The 17,241-nt window shown below is 40.5% G+C and overlaps 6 protein-coding genes across 22 annotated transcripts in view; 3 read left to right on the top strand and 3 right to left on the bottom strand.

Annotated features, from left to right (window-relative positions):
- The first annotated feature begins 6 nt into the window (after positions 1-6).
- Positions 7-4,589, top strand: LOC106747886 (UPF0565 protein C2orf69 homolog). Of its 9 annotated transcripts, none has more exons than XM_014625875.1 (9): positions 7-346; positions 773-817; positions 915-993; positions 1,068-1,260; positions 2,157-2,295; positions 3,289-3,416; positions 3,592-3,754; positions 3,910-4,153; positions 4,245-4,589. In XM_014625875.1, the coding sequence occupies exons 5-9, from the start codon at positions 2,167-2,169 to the stop codon at positions 4,445-4,447; spliced, it is 867 nt and encodes a 288-aa protein (XP_014481361.1). In that variant the 5' UTR covers positions 7-346; positions 773-817; positions 915-993; positions 1,068-1,260; positions 2,157-2,166; the 3' UTR covers positions 4,448-4,589. The 9 variants fall into 9 exon arrangements, with proteins under 9 accessions (XP_014481361.1, XP_014481359.1, XP_014481360.1 ...); XM_014625873.1 differs by having other exon boundaries at positions 1,054-1,260; XM_014625874.1 differs by having other exon boundaries at positions 915-1,260.
- A 551-nt stretch (positions 4,590-5,140) lies between these two features.
- LOC106747872 lies at positions 5,141-7,203 on the bottom strand. Of its 5 annotated transcripts, none has more exons than XM_014625846.1 (4): positions 7,118-7,203; positions 5,965-6,619; positions 5,752-5,847; positions 5,141-5,625 (listed from the first exon to the last, which is right to left on the bottom strand). In XM_014625846.1, exons 2-4 carry the CDS (start codon positions 6,434-6,436, stop codon positions 5,576-5,578), a joined length of 618 nt encoding a protein of 205 aa, XP_014481332.1. In that variant the 5' UTR covers positions 6,437-6,619; positions 7,118-7,203; the 3' UTR covers positions 5,141-5,575. The 5 variants fall into 5 exon arrangements, with proteins under 5 accessions (XP_014481332.1, XP_014481328.1, XP_014481331.1 ...); XM_014625842.1 differs by lacking the exon at positions 7,118-7,203 and adding an exon at positions 6,952-7,111; XM_014625845.1 differs by lacking the exon at positions 7,118-7,203 and adding an exon at positions 6,836-6,931.
- Positions 7,204-7,284: 81 nt separating this feature from the next.
- LOC106747870 (probable queuine tRNA-ribosyltransferase) lies at positions 7,285-10,306 on the top strand. Of its 2 annotated transcripts, none has more exons than XM_014625839.1 (7): positions 7,285-7,601; positions 7,703-7,792; positions 7,984-8,137; positions 8,241-8,373; positions 9,045-9,206; positions 9,347-9,515; positions 9,650-10,306. In XM_014625839.1, exons 1-7 carry the CDS (start codon positions 7,383-7,385, stop codon positions 9,992-9,994), a joined length of 1,272 nt encoding a protein of 423 aa, XP_014481325.1. In that variant the 5' UTR covers positions 7,285-7,382; the 3' UTR covers positions 9,995-10,306. The 2 variants fall into 2 exon arrangements, with proteins under 2 accessions (XP_014481325.1, XP_014481324.1); XM_014625838.1 differs by having other exon boundaries at positions 7,285-7,613.
- LOC106747871 (coiled-coil domain-containing protein 25) lies at positions 9,456-11,548 on the bottom strand. The gene is made up of 6 exons (XM_014625841.1): positions 11,304-11,548; positions 11,124-11,171; positions 10,933-11,024; positions 10,457-10,839; positions 10,259-10,383; positions 9,456-9,542 (listed from the first exon to the last, which is right to left on the bottom strand). Exons 1-5 carry the CDS (start codon positions 11,326-11,328, stop codon positions 10,302-10,304), a joined length of 630 nt encoding a protein of 209 aa, XP_014481327.1. The 5' UTR covers positions 11,329-11,548; the 3' UTR covers positions 9,456-9,542; positions 10,259-10,301.
- Positions 11,549-12,079: 531 nt separating this feature from the next.
- Positions 12,080-15,141, bottom strand: LOC106747867 (ubiquitin-associated domain-containing protein 1). Its single transcript, XM_014625833.1, has 9 exons — positions 14,870-15,141; positions 14,408-14,595; positions 14,135-14,328; positions 13,860-14,020; positions 13,566-13,777; positions 13,287-13,468; positions 12,990-13,177; positions 12,774-12,912; positions 12,080-12,600 (listed from the first exon to the last, which is right to left on the bottom strand). The coding sequence occupies exons 2-9, from the start codon at positions 14,584-14,586 to the stop codon at positions 12,464-12,466; spliced, it is 1,392 nt and encodes a 463-aa protein (XP_014481319.1). The 5' UTR covers positions 14,587-14,595; positions 14,870-15,141; the 3' UTR covers positions 12,080-12,463.
- Positions 15,142-15,514: 373 nt separating this feature from the next.
- The window catches only part of LOC106747868 (WD repeat domain phosphoinositide-interacting protein 2-like), an 11,947-nt gene continuing 10,220 nt past the window's right edge, over positions 15,515-17,241 (top strand). For 3 of the 4 annotated variants that reach the window (XM_014625836.1, XM_014625835.1, XM_014625834.1), the window contains exon 1: positions 15,515-16,427. In XM_014625836.1, coding sequence (XP_014481322.1) covers positions 16,288-16,427 — 140 coding nt within the window. In that variant the 5' untranslated portion in view covers positions 15,515-16,287. Of the gene's footprint in view, positions 16,428-16,784; positions 16,885-17,241 lie in introns of those variants that run through there. The other variant, XM_014625837.1, reaches the window with a different exon arrangement.

Below are 17,241 nucleotides of genomic sequence, written 5' to 3'. Positions count from 1 at the left end.
AAGAATTGATAGGACCAACTAAGGTGGCAATTGACAATGTTGAAAAATTGAAAATGATCCATTGCTCTCTGCATTAATCTCAGATAGTTACGACAGAAGAACTTACATCACAGGAAGGACAAGCTATAACTTTATTCTTAAATTGAGGAAAATTGCCAAACCTTGCGTTAATGTTTGAGATGTTTATAATAATTTATCATTAATATACTTGTATATTTGAATTGATCAATCATCCTAATAATATAATTTTTGTTTCACCATGGCTTCCACCACGACAGTTCTTGATCTTAAGAAGAGTATGGAGCGACACATATGTTTATCTTTTGTAAGGGAAAACGTCCGGAAGGTAATAAATTGCAAGCACATTTGGATGAAATATCATCTTTTTTACAACATGTTAAACTTCTTTGTAACAATGGAAATTATGTGATATATGGTATTATAAATTCAGCTAAATTATATTTTATGACNTACTATGGAGCGACGTTTATCTTTTGTAAGAGAAAACGTCCAGAAGATAATAAATTGCAAATACATTTTGATGGAATATCATCTTTGTTTAGAACATATTCTTTGTAACAATGAAAATGATTCGATACATGGTATTATAAATTCATCTGACTTACATTTTATAAAGAAACGTCCAATGTAAAATAAATTGGAAAGAAGTTTATATCTTGAAACAACTTACTTTTACTACCTAATTGTGTTACTTTTTACTACCTAATATTTTATTTACTTTAATATTCAAGTAATGACAATTGATTTACAGCATAGTTGAAATTATACAAGTAGTACATAATGCATATAAATAGAGGTGAGTCTTTCTGCGAAGTATTTACTCCTAATTGTAATCTTATTAAAAGTGACTCAATTAACATTATTTTAACATTATTTTTTTTATATTTCCACAGATTCTTACAAGTCATGCCAGACATTCAATCTTCTAACATCATACGAGTTAGCTCTGATGCAGCAGATTTCTTGCAATTTGTAAGAATCAATTTCTTCTGATTGAACATTCTATACAGTGCCTCTCCAATCCTCTCTCAGTAATTGTTTCACAGCCTGCGATGTCAAATTACTCCGGAAGCTCTGCTGATATTTTTTCAAAGACCTAGTCCTCGATACATTTGTCATACTTAATGCTAAGCTACTTGAAATTTATGAGAATACGCAGGTTACTCAGACCTTCGTTATGCACATCAAACCTAATGACATCGATTGCTTGGAGTATATAGTATGAATGATTTGCATTGGGTAAGTCGGAAGTACCGTCCTTTATTTGAATCTATCCAAAAATTGGAATCTTTGAACCTCACTTTGCTTCTGCAATGTGCAATAAAGTTACATACCGGCCCCGGGAAACGTACCGATCCCAGGAAGCATATCGACTCTAGTAACTTACCGCTCTCCGGGAACTTATCGACCTCAAGAAATTTAACTTATCCACTATTGATTAGTTATTATTGTGTTATCCATTCTTACCAACAAAGACTGACACATAGAAATTCTAACATTGAACGGCGTGTCGCTCTCCCATGTTAACATTTCTTGAGCTTCCTCATTTGTTACAGACGATGTGTGAGAGTGTAGCTGCATCGCGATATCATGAAAAATGCAAAATTATTTATAAACTAGACACGAGTAAGTCGGTAGTATTTTAACAAAAGATAACCTCCTAAAAGACAGTGAATAACTTTGTTAACATACCTAAAATGTTTTATCTGGGAGACAGAGATAAATATACACGTACCTCCTGACTCAGTGCAACAGTTCACTAAACTGCCCATGCTGTTGCACTGCGAAAACGAACAGCGTTGGTGACGTCATGTGACGTCATTCTCGATAAAAAGAACGCGTTAGTGTAAAATCCTTGCACTGGTGTGCACTACTGCAGAAAGTGTCGAAAAAAGACCTATAGTTGCTGCGTCCATAGGCCAAAATACATATTGAACTCGAATAAGAACTAACCAGGTCCCCCCCCCATTGTAGAACTATTTTGTTTACGTATTCTTCTCTTCCTATTCTGTGTCCGGAATCTATTTTTTCAATACAAATTCGTGCAACTTTGAATATATTACAGAAGTGTGAGAAACGCAGTTGAGGTGAATTAAATTCTGTACGTAAATTTACATGCGATTGTATTTTTACAGATGACGATCAATGGGGTCAAAAGTTTGGATATGGAAAAATATACCGGGCATCCCGGGCCGATGCAACGATGTACTTTATACGCGGCCGAAGTCGCTACCAACGTCTAATCTTCTCGTATTCTTTGGCGGCGATGTCCAGGTGCGTCCAGGCCTAGTCGGTGAATGATAAATTGTAATCTTGATGTTTGTTAGATTATTAGACAATTCCGTTCAGTTGTTTGTTCGTTTGTTACCTGCGTCTGACGTCACTTATTTTTATCAACCCATCCCTAGTGGAAATGCTGAAAATTTCACAGAAATTCTCTCTCAATTGACTCTGTTTCATTATCATTCTGTCCATATACACAGTTTTCAGTTAAATTCAGTAAATTTCAACAGTATACTTTAACTTGTATTGGAGTATATATTATTGGTATATATTATGAACTTGTTGAACATTGAGATAAAAGTTACAGAAAAATTACTGATACATATAATAATAAATATTTCGAGGTAAATCATAATTTTCATCCTGAAATTCAATGTAATATGAAATAGAATGAAAATTAACCCTTTTAGTGCCGGGCGAAAAAGAGGTGCTTATGCGAAGATAACCGGCCGATTTTACTAGGATTTGGTAAAAGGCTCATAAAAACCAAACGAAAAGCAATATTTAAAAATTATTTATTTTAATTCTCTCGTAATGAAATTAGACTATTTATAACGTATTTTAAATTTATTTTGATAGAGATCTCTCGCAATGCGAATAGTAAAGCGCTACAAGGTGCAGGCCGATATATCGGCTCTGGCACTTCTCGCCGGTGTAGCAGGAGCCGATATATCGGCTCCCGGCACTAAAAGGGTTAAAGTATTATTCTGAAAAGTGATGAAAACAATTTTGAAACAATAGATATTACGAAATTTACTGAATTGAACTGAAAACTACATAATTAACGAAATAAGATCAATTGAAAGAGTATTTCAGCAAAATATTTCCGTCAGGTATGACATTTCTATATTATATCGCATTCAAACTGTTGCAATAGTTATATATTAATTTTATGAAGCACATTGTATTGTGAGACAAAACGAATTCTAAGGTAGATATCTGAGCGATTATCAATATATATTTGAGGTATTTTGAAATTATCAGGACACGCGAGAAAATATGGAGAGGCATCCGGATAGCAAGGAATACATGAAATGGAGTTTGGAGAATACCGCAACTATTCTCTCCGAACAGTTTCCCAGCAGTCATATCTTTGTTATTCGTCCAGTCAGGTAAAGCATTAATTATCATCTGTATATAGACAGTACTATTCCTTTAAATTGCATATAATTTATCATTAATGTTCCATTAATAGATACGATAAGGATTAGTGAGATAATTTTTTTCAATATCCTCTTGGATATCAACGACCAAGTTTTCTCTACAGTAACTTCACGCTTGTTTCAGGATGTCGATAACTAGAAGTGCGGTATTCAGTTGCTTCGACAATTTCGTATCAGGGGATAAATATGGCACACCCTCGTTTTGCCCAATGCACAAAGCTTTGAAGCACTTGAGAGAACTGCTTATGTGCTGCTTAGAACATGTAAAAACATTGAGAATGAGAGAGGTGTGCATCCATTTATCCGATAAATGTATCTACCTCACTTATAACGAATTATAGCATAGTTATATCTTACAAAATAATTATATTTAAAATTCACGTCTGTAATATCTGAGTATCATTGTGGGTGTCAAATATGTACAAAGTTTACCTATTTTTAGGATATCGACGACTACAATATTGAGACGACAAATTTAAGTTTAATGGGCTTCAGCAAAGGCTGCGCGGTCCTGAATCAATTCCTGCACGAATTTCACTATTACCAGGAACACCCGAATAACGACACCGATATAAGAGGTTTTACAAAGCTCATCAGAGATATGTGGTGGCTGGATGCTGGGCACAACGGCCCCAGAAACACGTGGATTACGGAGCAAAGTGTACTCCGGTCCTTTGCTAAATTAAGTAAGGGCAACCAACGGATAAATACGTCGAAGTAATAACAACACTGGCATCTCATTACACTTCGACTCGATACATCTTTTATTTTCCTTAGAAATAAATACACACATACACGTCACACCGTATCAAGTGCGGGACACCTATCGGCCTTGGATCCGCGAGGAAGAAAATTGCTTCAATGAGAATCTGCAAAGAATGGGAGTACCTGTACAACGAATACTACATTTCGGAGACAAGGCGCGAAGTTTGTCGTCGCACTTCAACGTTCTTACTTGTATCGGAAGCAATGTAAGATAAAGCTATCTCATTTCTTTCTCCTTAATTGTTGAAGCTTTTAGCGTAATATTGAATCGTCTGACAATGTAAAGTCGACAGAGTGATAAATTGCAATTCTTTCCTCACTCGAGAATCAAAATAAAAACATAAAACTATGTGCAAATTACGATTTTACGATTTAACGACGAAACATTTCGCAGAGTATATTTCTTGAACTTGCGGAACTTGTAATATCGTATATTTCGTCGTAAACTCGCATTACGTCGCAACGCAATTATTGCGTTTGTTGTTTCCTAATCTACGCGTTTCATTTCATTCGGCGTCTACCGGAGGTCTTAGTCTAGTCACAAATGGCTACAATTCATCAAACACAAGCCATATATAATACATTATTTACAATATAATTGTTTTCTGTACAATTTTCGTGATCATTATTTATGATATGTATATTGTTTTTAATAATTGTTTTTAATAATTAAGAATTAAAACGGATAGTCGAAATTGATTTGATTTTTAACGATTCAAAAGACAAATTCAAGTGAAAAACTTTGTTTTGCATTCACGGAAATTTCACATATAAATTTCAATATATATGATTTTTTCCAATAATAATAAAAGTAATATTTAACAGTCTGTTTACAAATGTTACAGATNTTATAAAATATATATATATATATATATATATATATATATATATATATATAAATAAGAAAATTGTGAGGAATATCTAACTAATGCATAACAAATCGATATGTTACCAGATATAAATGATATTACTAGCAAAAAAAGACTACTTTTACATGCGTACATTATTACATTATTTTTCGAGATGTACTTGACAAAGAATCCTCTGTATACTAGTCTGGAACAGATTTGTGTTGTCTAGAAAAATGAGGCATGTCTTGTTAACGTATATCCAATATTTCGTTTCACTTTTAGTTATCTATAACGCATACGTTATATAAGCATTGTTCTCTTATGATAAGAAAAAAAGAGGCAAAAAATAATTAGTTTGCTAATCAAACCGATAACACGTTATCGCTCATATTTGGTTGTATCGCAACATTGCGAATCCACGAAACTGCGACATAAAAAGGAAGGACAGCACTTTCTCTCCGATGTAAAATTATGGCACTCACACTTTTCTCGCTAACATCTTGTTGGACATTTTATCCCGTGAAAAGTTACGCCTCCTGTTTCTGTAACAAACAAGCAAATTAACAGATACTAATAAATTAATCAATCGAGAAAATATCTTCGTGTTAGAATCATATTTTATACATATCCTTATTTTGTAGACTGTATTAAAAAAAAAAAAGAATTACCACTGAGTTTATACAACACTGGTGCTTCGACCCACTCGTCAGAACCGTCGCAACAATCGCAAAATCCATCGTTGACTTTGAATGATGGTACCTTCACTGTAATTTTACACATAGAGATTTTATGAAGAGAGAGAAAGAGAGAGTATATACTTATATACAGCTTTTTATATCTCAAATTTTACACGATAGAGGATACAAGAACAATGATTATACCTGCTGACTGCTTCGAGCTCTTCTCGCAGTGGAAGAAACCTTTGTTGCATGCGTTGGTGCCTGGCTCGTCGCTGCCGTCGGCCGGACAGTCGCAGTAGTCGTCGTTGATTCTGGTGAAGTCGATTTCCGTCTTCTCGGCGAAGCACGCGAACTTGCCGTTGGCGTTGGGAAGGTACCTGGTGACATCCTGGTCACGCGAGCCGCGCAACGACACGGTGCGGCCGGTCTTGTCGCGTATCAGCTTGGAATGCTGCGGCTGTTGCCACTTGGAAGCTTCCTTGCTGCCAACGGCCACGCGATGAGGGTCCTTCAGCGAGCCGGCGATCAATTTGCCCACGGTAGCGCGATTCAGTTCCTTGAAGTAGAACAGCTGGTGCATCACGAATATCACGGCGACCACGAGGACGCACACCACCATGTATTTCAGCCTCTTTCGCAGGAGTCGCCGTTTCCATGACACCTCAGTCCTCATATCTGCCTCTGTCGGCCGGCTGACTACCGGTCGCGATTCTTTCCTGAATGTTCCCGGTGTGTCTCCTTCTGTCGGTGTCCATCCAAGGCGAGTCGATCATAGTGCAAACATTTACACTACGCTCATCACATGTAATCAACGTTGAACGCACGCTCTGAGCCTAGTCTTCATCCTCTGCTCCCCCTGTAGAAACACGATAGCAACATATTAGCCCCTCACTCTCCTTTTCTTCTCCAGTCGAATTTACATTTTCCTTTCGCTAGCAATTTTCCCAGCGCTAAATTTACGTTTCATTGTGTTCTCGCTTGTGGACAGAATAAAACACGCTTGGCGTTCCACTCGAGGCTCTCGAAAAGTCGAGGTTTCGAGTGTGTTTTTACGTCACAGTGTGCAATTTACCAGGTTTCCTCACACCACCTGCGCGTATATACGTGCTATGCACCAGCTGTAAACAACTAATACAAACGTCACCCGTTCCCGTATACATAGGACAATGATATTTTCATGGTACGTACAAATCGAGTATTCGTCGTAGTCGGTGAACCTCGCCGCCACTGACTCGACGAGAGCTTTTGAGGCGACGCAGAGTCGTGCAAGAGTCGCGTCGTCCAGTTACTCGGAAACGCGAGAGATCTTGACGACACGCACCGGTAAATTCGTCCTTCGTCGAGCACACATTACCTGCACTTCGTGCACTCCGAACAAGCTTCCCTCGGCTGCAACGGAATTTCTACCACCTGTCGTAATTTTCAGTTACACTCTTCTGCTCCCCGGCACTTTAAATGAAACAGACGTGTGATTAGTGGGAGGGAGCAGGAGGGAAGATGCGAGGAAGTGCAGTTAGAAATACAACGTATGTCCGCATCACGGCCGAGCAGGAAGAACACGTGGTTGTTGGCCGATTTCGACATAACCTTTGCAGTTTACTTCGCGGATGAAACGATAAATGCGCGAAATATTTTCTCCTCTTATGTCTAAATTGCCATCGTGCGGATTATACCGTACAGTAGCGAGCGTGGAATTAGGTAGACCGCTGATGACGAAGATGGGAAGCCGGGGAACTCCGTTGACGTTCGAAATATTCGCTGAATGCGAAACCACCAAAGCCAGAACCGGTAGGATGACACTTGTTCATCATCATGTGGACACACCAGTATTTATGCCGGTCGGCACGCAGGTTTACGAAATTCCTCTCGTGTGATTCAAAGCGGTCGGAATAATCGGTACACTGATTTCATCACAGCGGACACGACGTGCGTTTTTCAGGGAACGTTAAAAGGACTGCTGCCTCAGCAATTGGAGCAATTGGATTGCCAAATCATTCTCGGCAACACCTATCACCTTGGGAACCGACCAGTAAGAAAACTGTAAACTGTAATCGGGAAAAAAATATCTCTGTAATGTCGAAGCTGTTGCGAAGGGAGTAGATCGATAATGAAGATTGTTAGTTAATTTGAGCAAAAGGTCTCATCCGAGATGGAAGTTTTGGATTTACATTGGCAAGATTATGCAAGTGGTTTCATCATAGATCACATGTTTGATCACAGGGCGCCGACATTCTGCGTAAAGCCGGCGGGCTGCACAAGTTCATGAATTGGAAGAGAGCTCTGTTAACAGATTCGGGCGGTTTCCAAATGGTTTCGTTATTACATTTTGCTGAAATAACCGAGGAAGGGGTCAAGTTCAAGTCACCGTACGATGGTACCACATACAGTCGGATATATATTTTCAAGTTCACTCTCTCACACACACGAACACATACATACACATTGCTTATATATAATCGTAATTGTACGTTTTGCAGAATCAGAGTGCATGCTGACACCCGAACATTCGATTCAAATTCAAAACGCAATTGGTGCCGACATAGTTATGCAGCTCGACGATGTTGTTAAGAGTACTCTAACCGGACCGAGAGTGGAAGAGGCGATGCACAGGTAACCATTGTTTTAACCCCTTAACGCAATTTTTTTTTTAAACCGGCCAAAAAAAATTAATTTTTTTTATGTAAAAAAATTGTTTCTTTGCTTTCACATTGTTATTTTCAATTCTCGATTATATTTGAGTGTGAAAAATTATAGCAGCATAAAATACAACGCCGCTCGAATTATCTCGAGTGTGCACAGTTTGGCCTGTTTAGCGCGTTCGAATTAACTCGAGCGTACAAGTTAAGGGGTTAATAATTATCTCTTTCCAACTCTGATGAAAATATGTTACTAAGCATATATAATGAAGATCTCTCTCGATTGATCCAATTTCATCATCACGCGAATATTTCAGTAAAAAATTACCATAATCGATATTCCAGCAATTTCTCTTCAAAAAGTCATGCAGCTCTCAGTTATGTTCAATAAATTTTATCTAAATGACATCTGACGTCTCGGAATTTTTATTTTTTCAACGATATACTTGAACTTATATTTCACAGTATTGCTTCGCACTTCGTAAGGGAAATTTATGACTCATTTATATATGTATATATTCCGTAATTTTTCAATTTAACTTTCATTTCACTTTTCACCGGTTTCGTACTTTCAGCAAAATACTTCCATCAAGGTGTTAATATTTAACGCTGAATTTAATCGAACCGTCCGATAAATCACTTCAGGACGACACGTTGGTTGGATCGCTGCCTGTCCGCGCACGAGCGGCCGGACGAACAGAGCATATTTCCGATCGTACAAGGTGGTCTCGATCTGAAACTGCGGTCCGAGAGCGCACGCCAGCAGGTTCAGCGGGAAGTGAATGGTTACGCTGTGGGAGGCTTGAGGTGAGAAAGCCGTCGTTCCGCCCGTTTGAACAACATCCCCCAAATTGGAACAAAAAAACGGAGTTTATGGGAACATCAACGTCCTTACATGATAACGTACATAATTCGCATCGCATAGTGACGATCTTGGCGATTTGCAGCGGTGGCGAGAGCAAAGACGATTTCTGGAGAATGGTGCATCTGTCGACGGACATACTTCCCAAAAGCAAGCCCCGTTATCTCATGGGCGTCGGATTCGCCGTCGATTTAGTTGTATGCAGCGCGCTAGGAATCGATATGTACGATTGTGTATTCCCGACGAGGACAGCCGTGAGTACTTTACAGAGTGCGCATTATCTAAAAAGCATGCAATGAAAATGGAGAATTATAAAATGTACGAGCAGGAATATTAAAGTGTGTGTATGTGTTCGAGATATACTAAGCTATAAATATATATTCCCCAGAGGTTCGGTTGCGGGCTGACCAGAACGGGGCAGATCAATTTAAAGAAAGCGCAGTACAGCAGGGACCTGAGACCGATAGACGAAGCGTGCGAGTGTAGCACTTGCAGGACTCACACGCGCGCTTATCTGCACCAAATCGCTACCATCGAAACGGTGTCGTGCCACCTGCTGACTGTCCACAACGTCGCGTTTCAAATGCGGCTTATGCGAGACATCAGAGAGAGCATAAAGGAACAGAGATTTCCCAAATTCGTGCAGGACTACATGCTGACGGCGTACCCGAACAAGGACTACCCGACGTGGATAATTAACGCCTTGGAAGCCGTTAATGTTACTCTATTGTGAAACTGGGATTTCTACTGCCGGCGATTATCACGTCACTCTGGACCAGATTGTACATTCTTCCTGTTTTTGTCATCAAACCGTATACGGAGATATTTTTACATAATTTCATGCTTGTTTTTTTTTTTTAATTTCGAACGTTACACGATAGTGCGATCGCGACCACGTGTACATATAGTTATGCCTAAATCTGACGAGTGTCGTCTATTAATGGTGGTGCATAATAATCGTGAATCGAGTGGTGAAATGAAATCTACACACACACACCTCTGAATCAGGCACAAGTTGCAAATGCGAATATTGCTTCCAATCACATAAAATCGTCTGAATCGTACCCACTGGTTTCCGTATTCGATGTCATGTTGGACGTATTGAATAAGGAATTGTAGCTCCTGACACAGAAAGAGAGTTATCTGTTGATAGGATTAAATCGAGAAAAGAAGGTGAAAGACAAAAATAATTTACTTCATTTCAGCTTCTTCCTGACGTCGCTTCTCCTCGGCCTTTTCCCTCTCTTTCTGCTCCCTCAGGAGTTTCTTCTTGTCCTCTCGTTCATTTCTGTCCCTCTGTTCTCTCTCTGCACTGAAGTTCACCTGCTCTGTGCGTTTGGTTTTACTAAGGCGATTCACGATGGTATTAACCCGCTTGGCGACGTGAATCTTGCGAACGTCCTTGTCTTTGTGAAAGCCGACCTGGCCAACCTCCATACCCTGTGTCTTCTTCAAATTTGCCCACATCGTGTACACCACGTCGATGTCGTTCATCTTGTTCCCTTCGATACTGTTTGCCTTCACCAGTTGCGCAGCATCTTCCAGCACTGTGCTAGGAATGTCATCTATCGTCTGGCCCTGTAAAATTTTGGGAAAGATTGGCGTATCAACTTGTTAATGAATTATCTGTTAAGGCACATAGTTAAATCTCCGATTGACAGTTGAACTGACATGTTGGAGTCGAAGGTACACGTGAGCGGACGAATACTTGTCGACATGAAACCACACATCCTCGGGCCAGCCCCATCTGATAAGGTCTTCATCTGTAACAAACAAAATTTGCCCGAGCACGTATATCGAAGATTGCGAGTAATTTTACACGTATTAATTATGAGTATTTTTTTTCGCGCTGCTTTACTTACTCTCGTACTTATCGATCCCCATGAATAACGTGACCGGTGGCTGCACCACTGCAATTCAAAATTAACATACATTTATTGTTCTAACCTCACAATAACAAAACTATATCAGCAAATAGCTCAGAGAAAAGTAACAATTTCTAAGAGTGGGGAGAGAAATAACATTAAAGAGCGTGAAATTACCTTCGCTTGTAAAATAATAAACCATCGTTGATAATAAGTCCAATTACAACACGTGTCGCAAGCGTATCTGTCAAATAATATTTTTGTTACACCACTGTGATGTGTTCTCATTCAAGTTGCTTCAAGCAAGCGAAGAAGCCGCCCTCTGTTCCGCGTTACGCGCAACTAATGGCGTTGTGTATGCTTTCGAATTTGAAGGCACTTCCGGATCGAGGAAGTATCGAATCTAGTTTTTCGTGCACCATGACTGTAGGATTTGAAAATTCAAAATTATCATCGAACGTCGCGGACTGCGGTTAAATTTTTGTGATTAATTTAACCAATATATTTATTTAAACAAATTTCTTTTTGGATGTTCGCCACATATGAACTATACAAAAAATAAATAAAATTAACCTCCCGTTTAGGCTGCGTTCGGAAATACACACTGAGGGTAATGTGGCATTTAATTGAACAATCTTGATAAAGAAATTTTCATTCCTTTCGTCCTGATTGATCAATTAAATGTCACTCTACTCTCGGTGTGGTGTTTTCGAACGCAGCTTTATTCTGATAAATAGAATAAAGGTACTATTTCATGATCAGTGTGTATAAAAAGAAAATTAAAACTTTGTTCATTTATTCTCTGTGCAAAACTTGTGAAACGCTCTGGAATTATATTTTTTTAGCATATTATATACATCTTGCAATATATATTTGAGTGGCTCATCTTTGACATGCGTTGAACTTCACTAGAAGAATTTGTTACATGCCGGAAAGAAAATAAAAAAAGAAAAGAACAACAGCTGCTTTTTGTATATATTAAAGCACATTTTCTCTAACAATTGTTAACAGGTAACTTGTACAACGTCAAAAGCAATTTTTCAGCGTTCTATATAGAGATCTCCGTACAGAGAACATATGTGCAATCTCCGTAGTATACGATAGCGTAATGCAAGATGTAAATCTTGTGGAAACTTTTACACGTAGTACCTTTCAACTGGCAATAATTATAATTACATACAATTAAAATTATATATAACTATAATCATGTGCAAGCCGATAGTCACAGGTAATCACCAAGTCTGCGACTGGTACCGTAAATCTCTGCGAAAGTTGTTTGTAAATTTATAGAAAAATATCGATGTTCCACGGAGACTCGAGTAAGTCTTACAGTAGCGCTAGGCGTAACGATTCATATGGATGGCGTGTTTCTCGGCGTGATATGTCCTGGATATCTGGCTAAGCACAGGTGAAACCTCAGGATCGTTAATCCACACATTCGTCGATGTGGGACTTTCTATCATAGATATATATGCTGGAAAAAAATAGCGGGCTTCAGACATATCCAACATGTTGCGAGAATGTACCTACACAGTACAGAAGTTCGTAGCAACATTTCTACAATGTTGTCGAAATTGCTGCAAATTTCGGTGCCGTGTGAATTTATATTGTTTATATATATAATCTCCTAATAATTTTTTGTTTTACCAAGCAACATCTTGGGATTTGTGAGGCTGAGCTGAATATGAGGATTGTTCATAATCGCTTTGTAAATCGGCCCGTCGATTTCCATACCTTCGTCGAGATCTTGTAGACTGCGTCTTCTTCCACCTAGCAACCATTCGCACTGTAAAAAAAAATGTTTATATCTTAAAATGTGAAGTACTGTATTTAACCATATGTATCATTCGTAATGCAACTTACGGCATTAGATTGATCGTTCCCGGTAATTTTTAACGCCCCGATGATATCCTTCTCCTTAAAACCCATCTCCACAAGTGATTGATAAACCCTTTTATTAGGCTTAAATTCCATTCTCTTGTATTGTCGAAAACTTTCCAACAGCAAATCTACGATGTACACTAAATTTTTCTCCGTTTGATCCTGATTTTCTATGGCAACATTTTTAAACGTTACAAAGTTGTGCATTTTATCGGTTTCAAACTCGTTATCTCCCGGTAACATCCAATATCGCACAATTTCGTTTTAACGGAGGATTACCTTCTTCGAAAAGCTCGATACACGCCTCTTTTAATGACTTCTTCTTTGTGTTCATTGACGTACTTGGTCCTGCGCCACTTGCATCCACCGTTGTGCCCATAGGCAGATCCATTTCTTCATCTTCTTCCTCGTCCGAATCGTCCTGTTCTATAAGCCATTCCAGAGCTTCCGTCATATTAGATCTGGAACAGAAGTATGAACAAATTATGAATTTACTGTTCGCACACGTTTCCGCAAGCATTGTGACAATATTAAGTGTTTCACTGCGGGGGCAATTACTTTCGAAGACGCAACGCTTTCAGAACTTTCTTGTGTGGATAGCCCATTTCTACAAGAGTCTTCACGACTTTCGGGTCATTGATGGGCTTACACCTGGCCTCGAGTTTCTCCTTAATAATGTCGTACAATTTCCCAGCGTCTGCACTGTACAGCAGGATCTTTGCGGACGCTTGCACCAGGGTTATCAGGATCTTACGGATTTCATTCGGGAACTGTGAATAATCATGAGGATTAAATACATGTGGAGCAAGTAAATATATATATTTTGAGAGTACAGAAAAGTGTGAGACTTACGTTTGCGGTGCATTCTGTAGGTGGCATACGTTTAGATATATTTCGGCTAGGTAAGTTACACGTAGCCCGATCTATTGCTTCTAGATTTGGACCTTGGAGAGCTTCGTCTGAGAGGTTCTCTTGTACAATAGTTGGTCGAATTTCCACCAGTAACAATTCGTCTGTGACAATCGATAATTTGCTTTTACTACACGCAAGAGAGATGTAAACCAGAAAAACATTGATATATACATAGTGCAGATACATAACATATACAGCCTAATTAAGATAATCACCATACTCAGTGATATCCTCATCATCCACATAATGCTCATCTACGAGCTGTTTGAATTTGGATGAATTAACCAAGCGGTAGCGTGAGATAGGTTTAGTAGTATCTTGGCCGTAGAAATGTATCATTGCTATTTTCTTAATGTTCTCTACAGTAAAGTCTGGCTTCACCGTAACACCTAATATATTGCCCTCTATGCTATAGGGGATATTTGGTCGTTTAATATCGAACAAAACTACTTCTTCAGATTCTCAGTATCAACTTGTATAACTCATACCTGATAACATTGACGGAGAAACTTTCAGGTGAGGTAGGTAATGGCATAAGCATGGTGTCGTTGCTTGCAGGATTGCCTGCGCTAATAGAAGAAAGGGCCAAGGACCGCCGGTCGGCTGTCCTTGAACTCTTTCTGTTATGCCAGGCCTCTGCTATTTGATCACGCATCCATGGGATCATTAAATTTATCTGAAACATATAAAACACACGAGCTACACTCCCAATTCTACCAGTTTATAAAGTGTCTCTGTGCAATACATGTATTTAATTTAACCTCAACGCGTCTCATATATATATATATATATATATGAGACGCGTTGAGGTTAAATTAAATACATGTATTGCACAGNTATATATATATATATATATATATATATATATATATATATACACACACAATTAAAAAGTTTACTGAAAGGAAAGAGAGATCGGAGCTTTAAATATATAAGTTATATCCCCTTACCTTTTTCAGAAACTTTCTACATAAATAAATCGGACATTAATTTATTGTTAGATGGTAAAATTCGGTGATACGGTAATAGAAGTTGCACTGAAAAATTCGAAGCATCTTTCAGATAAATCGTGAAGTGTTAAAAAGTCGACGGATCGGCTGTCATCTTTGAGTACGGCGCATAGGTACGAATTATTTAGGTGAAGGAATCCGCCTTCTTATTTCACGAAGATTGTGACAGCCATGACAGCTGATCGTTGCACTCCGCGCCACTCTCCCCCAAACGACAGGAAAATGCAACTTTATGCATTTATTACGATTGATGAAATGAGTCACCAGCTGTCACTAGTTACGACGTACTTCACATTTCTAAGTACGCGTTTATTTTAACCCACACCTTCTACATCTCGCTTGTCTCTCTACTCTCTCTTAATAATGCTTTTCCGCACGCGTTTCGTTCGAATTAATGATAGCAGAAGCAAATTAAACTGAATTTAAAGCGCAATTAAAGCAAGCAGCTTCCCGACGAAGCAGGTGAGAAGTCTATTGCCTTCGATTGCATAATTTGAAACAAAATGCCAAAGATCTAAGATATTCGGAGGCAACGGAGAGGAAGGCAAGAACATATGTTGCTTCTTTTTCCAACATCCATAGAAAAATCCAAAGAGAGAGAGAGAGAGAGAGAAAAGTCAATTACACTAAAGTGCGCGGCCACACTCAAAGAACAAAGCATTCAGCGAGCGGCGGATATTCGATGAGTTTCATCGCCATTCCCCGATTAGATCGCCGAGGCTGCTCACTGGTCGCTTTGTCTCACCGAACGCGTGGTCATTGTGCATCACACATTCGGAGGGAGAAAGAAAAGAAGCGCGTGACGCACGAAAAGAGAGCGAGCGACCGACCGAAAACGGAAACGCGCGCGCGGTCGCCATGGCAACGGGACACGCGGAATCAGGCGGAAACGGACTGATGTTTCGCGTTCCGCCGTTCCTGCCAGCAGCTGCGAGTGTCAGCTGTTCAATATGAAACGATAGCGGTGCAGTCACTTGTAGGAGTCGGCGACGTCAGACACTTCCGTCGCGGACGTTAGCCAGTTAGCTAGTCAGTGGATCGTCCGTAATAATATCGTGCGTGCGCGAACGAGTGTTTGCAAACGGGACAGATAAACGGGAGAAACAGATAGATACGGACAAAGGAGCGCGAGGAACAGATATAGACAGTGCGCGAGGGTGGGGAGGTGAAAAGGAGAGGGCGCGGAAAAAGAGAGAGAGAGAGAGAGCACGAGTGCGTGTGGGAGAGAGAGTGATTGAATGCGTGAGTGAGAGAGAGAGGGATAGGCAGACGGACAGACGAACGGACAGAGAGTGAGGAACGTCGCGGTGTAAGTGGCCGAAGGAGGAGAGCGTATACGCGCGCCACTCGTACGATTTATGCAAGATCTCGCGCGCAACCTGGATGTATTAACGCAAGGGCTAAAATACGGCATATCAGGACTAATGAACCTCGCAAATCAGACGTCGGACAGTCCGCAGAGCGGTCCCTACTTCGTTAACTTCAATCAGGACTGCACGTAAGTTCAGCGCACTAGTCGCGTCCGGCCGTCGTCGGCATTGTTTCCTCGAGAACGGGTTCGACGACGACGACAATGGCTACGACGGCGACGCGTTCCCGCCCCTCCGATCCTCCGTCTCGCCTCCTTTGTTCCTCGCCTAACCTCGCCTCGTCTCTCCGCCCGATTTCTGCCCCTCCGTCTCGCGGCCGTCTCCGCTCGTTTCATCGCGATTCGCGCTGCCGTTGATTGTATACGCGCGCCTTCCTCCGTCGCGGTTTCCTCGCAACGCTCGGCCGCTCGGAATAGCCGCGCGCATGACGACGAAGTCGATCTCCATGTTCCATGTCGCGCAATGTTTTCGTCGCCTGCGTCATCTGCGCGCTCTCCCCCTTTCACCGAGATTAATTGCGTGTTAGCGCGACGACAACCTCGCCATGGCCCTCTGTCTCTCATTCGACCGTGTGCCATTCGCAACGTACGTAAGTGCGTGCGTGCGTGCGGGCGGGCGACGGGCGAAAGAAAAACACGCCGTTCGCATACACAGCGCGCGCCGATTGCGATAGAAAGAGAGAGAGAGAGAGAGAGAGAGCGAGCGAGCCCAGTCGCCTGGCAATTCCTACTCGCGTTGCCTCATCCAAGGACTAACCTCGTTCCTGTTCCTCCTCGTCGCGATTGCATATCGCGCGTCACTTTTTTCTCCGATTCCCTCACAAAAACGATGTTGCCACGGAGTGTTTCCTATCAAATATCGTGCGACTGGCCTCCGATGCGTTTCGCGTCTCAGCTGTTGAAATGAAGGGAAAGGAAGTCAATGTAACCCCCCCCCCCCCCC

The sequence above is a fragment of the Dinoponera quadriceps genome, unplaced genomic scaffold, assembly GCF_001313825.1.
Source record: "Dinoponera quadriceps isolate SergipeBrazil2010 unplaced genomic scaffold, ASM131382v1 scaffold2392, whole genome shotgun sequence".
Taxonomy (NCBI): Eukaryota; Metazoa; Arthropoda; class Insecta; order Hymenoptera; family Formicidae; genus Dinoponera; species Dinoponera quadriceps.
The sequence above is the reverse complement of the archived record's forward strand: the minus strand, read 5'-3'. Positions and strand labels throughout refer to the sequence as shown.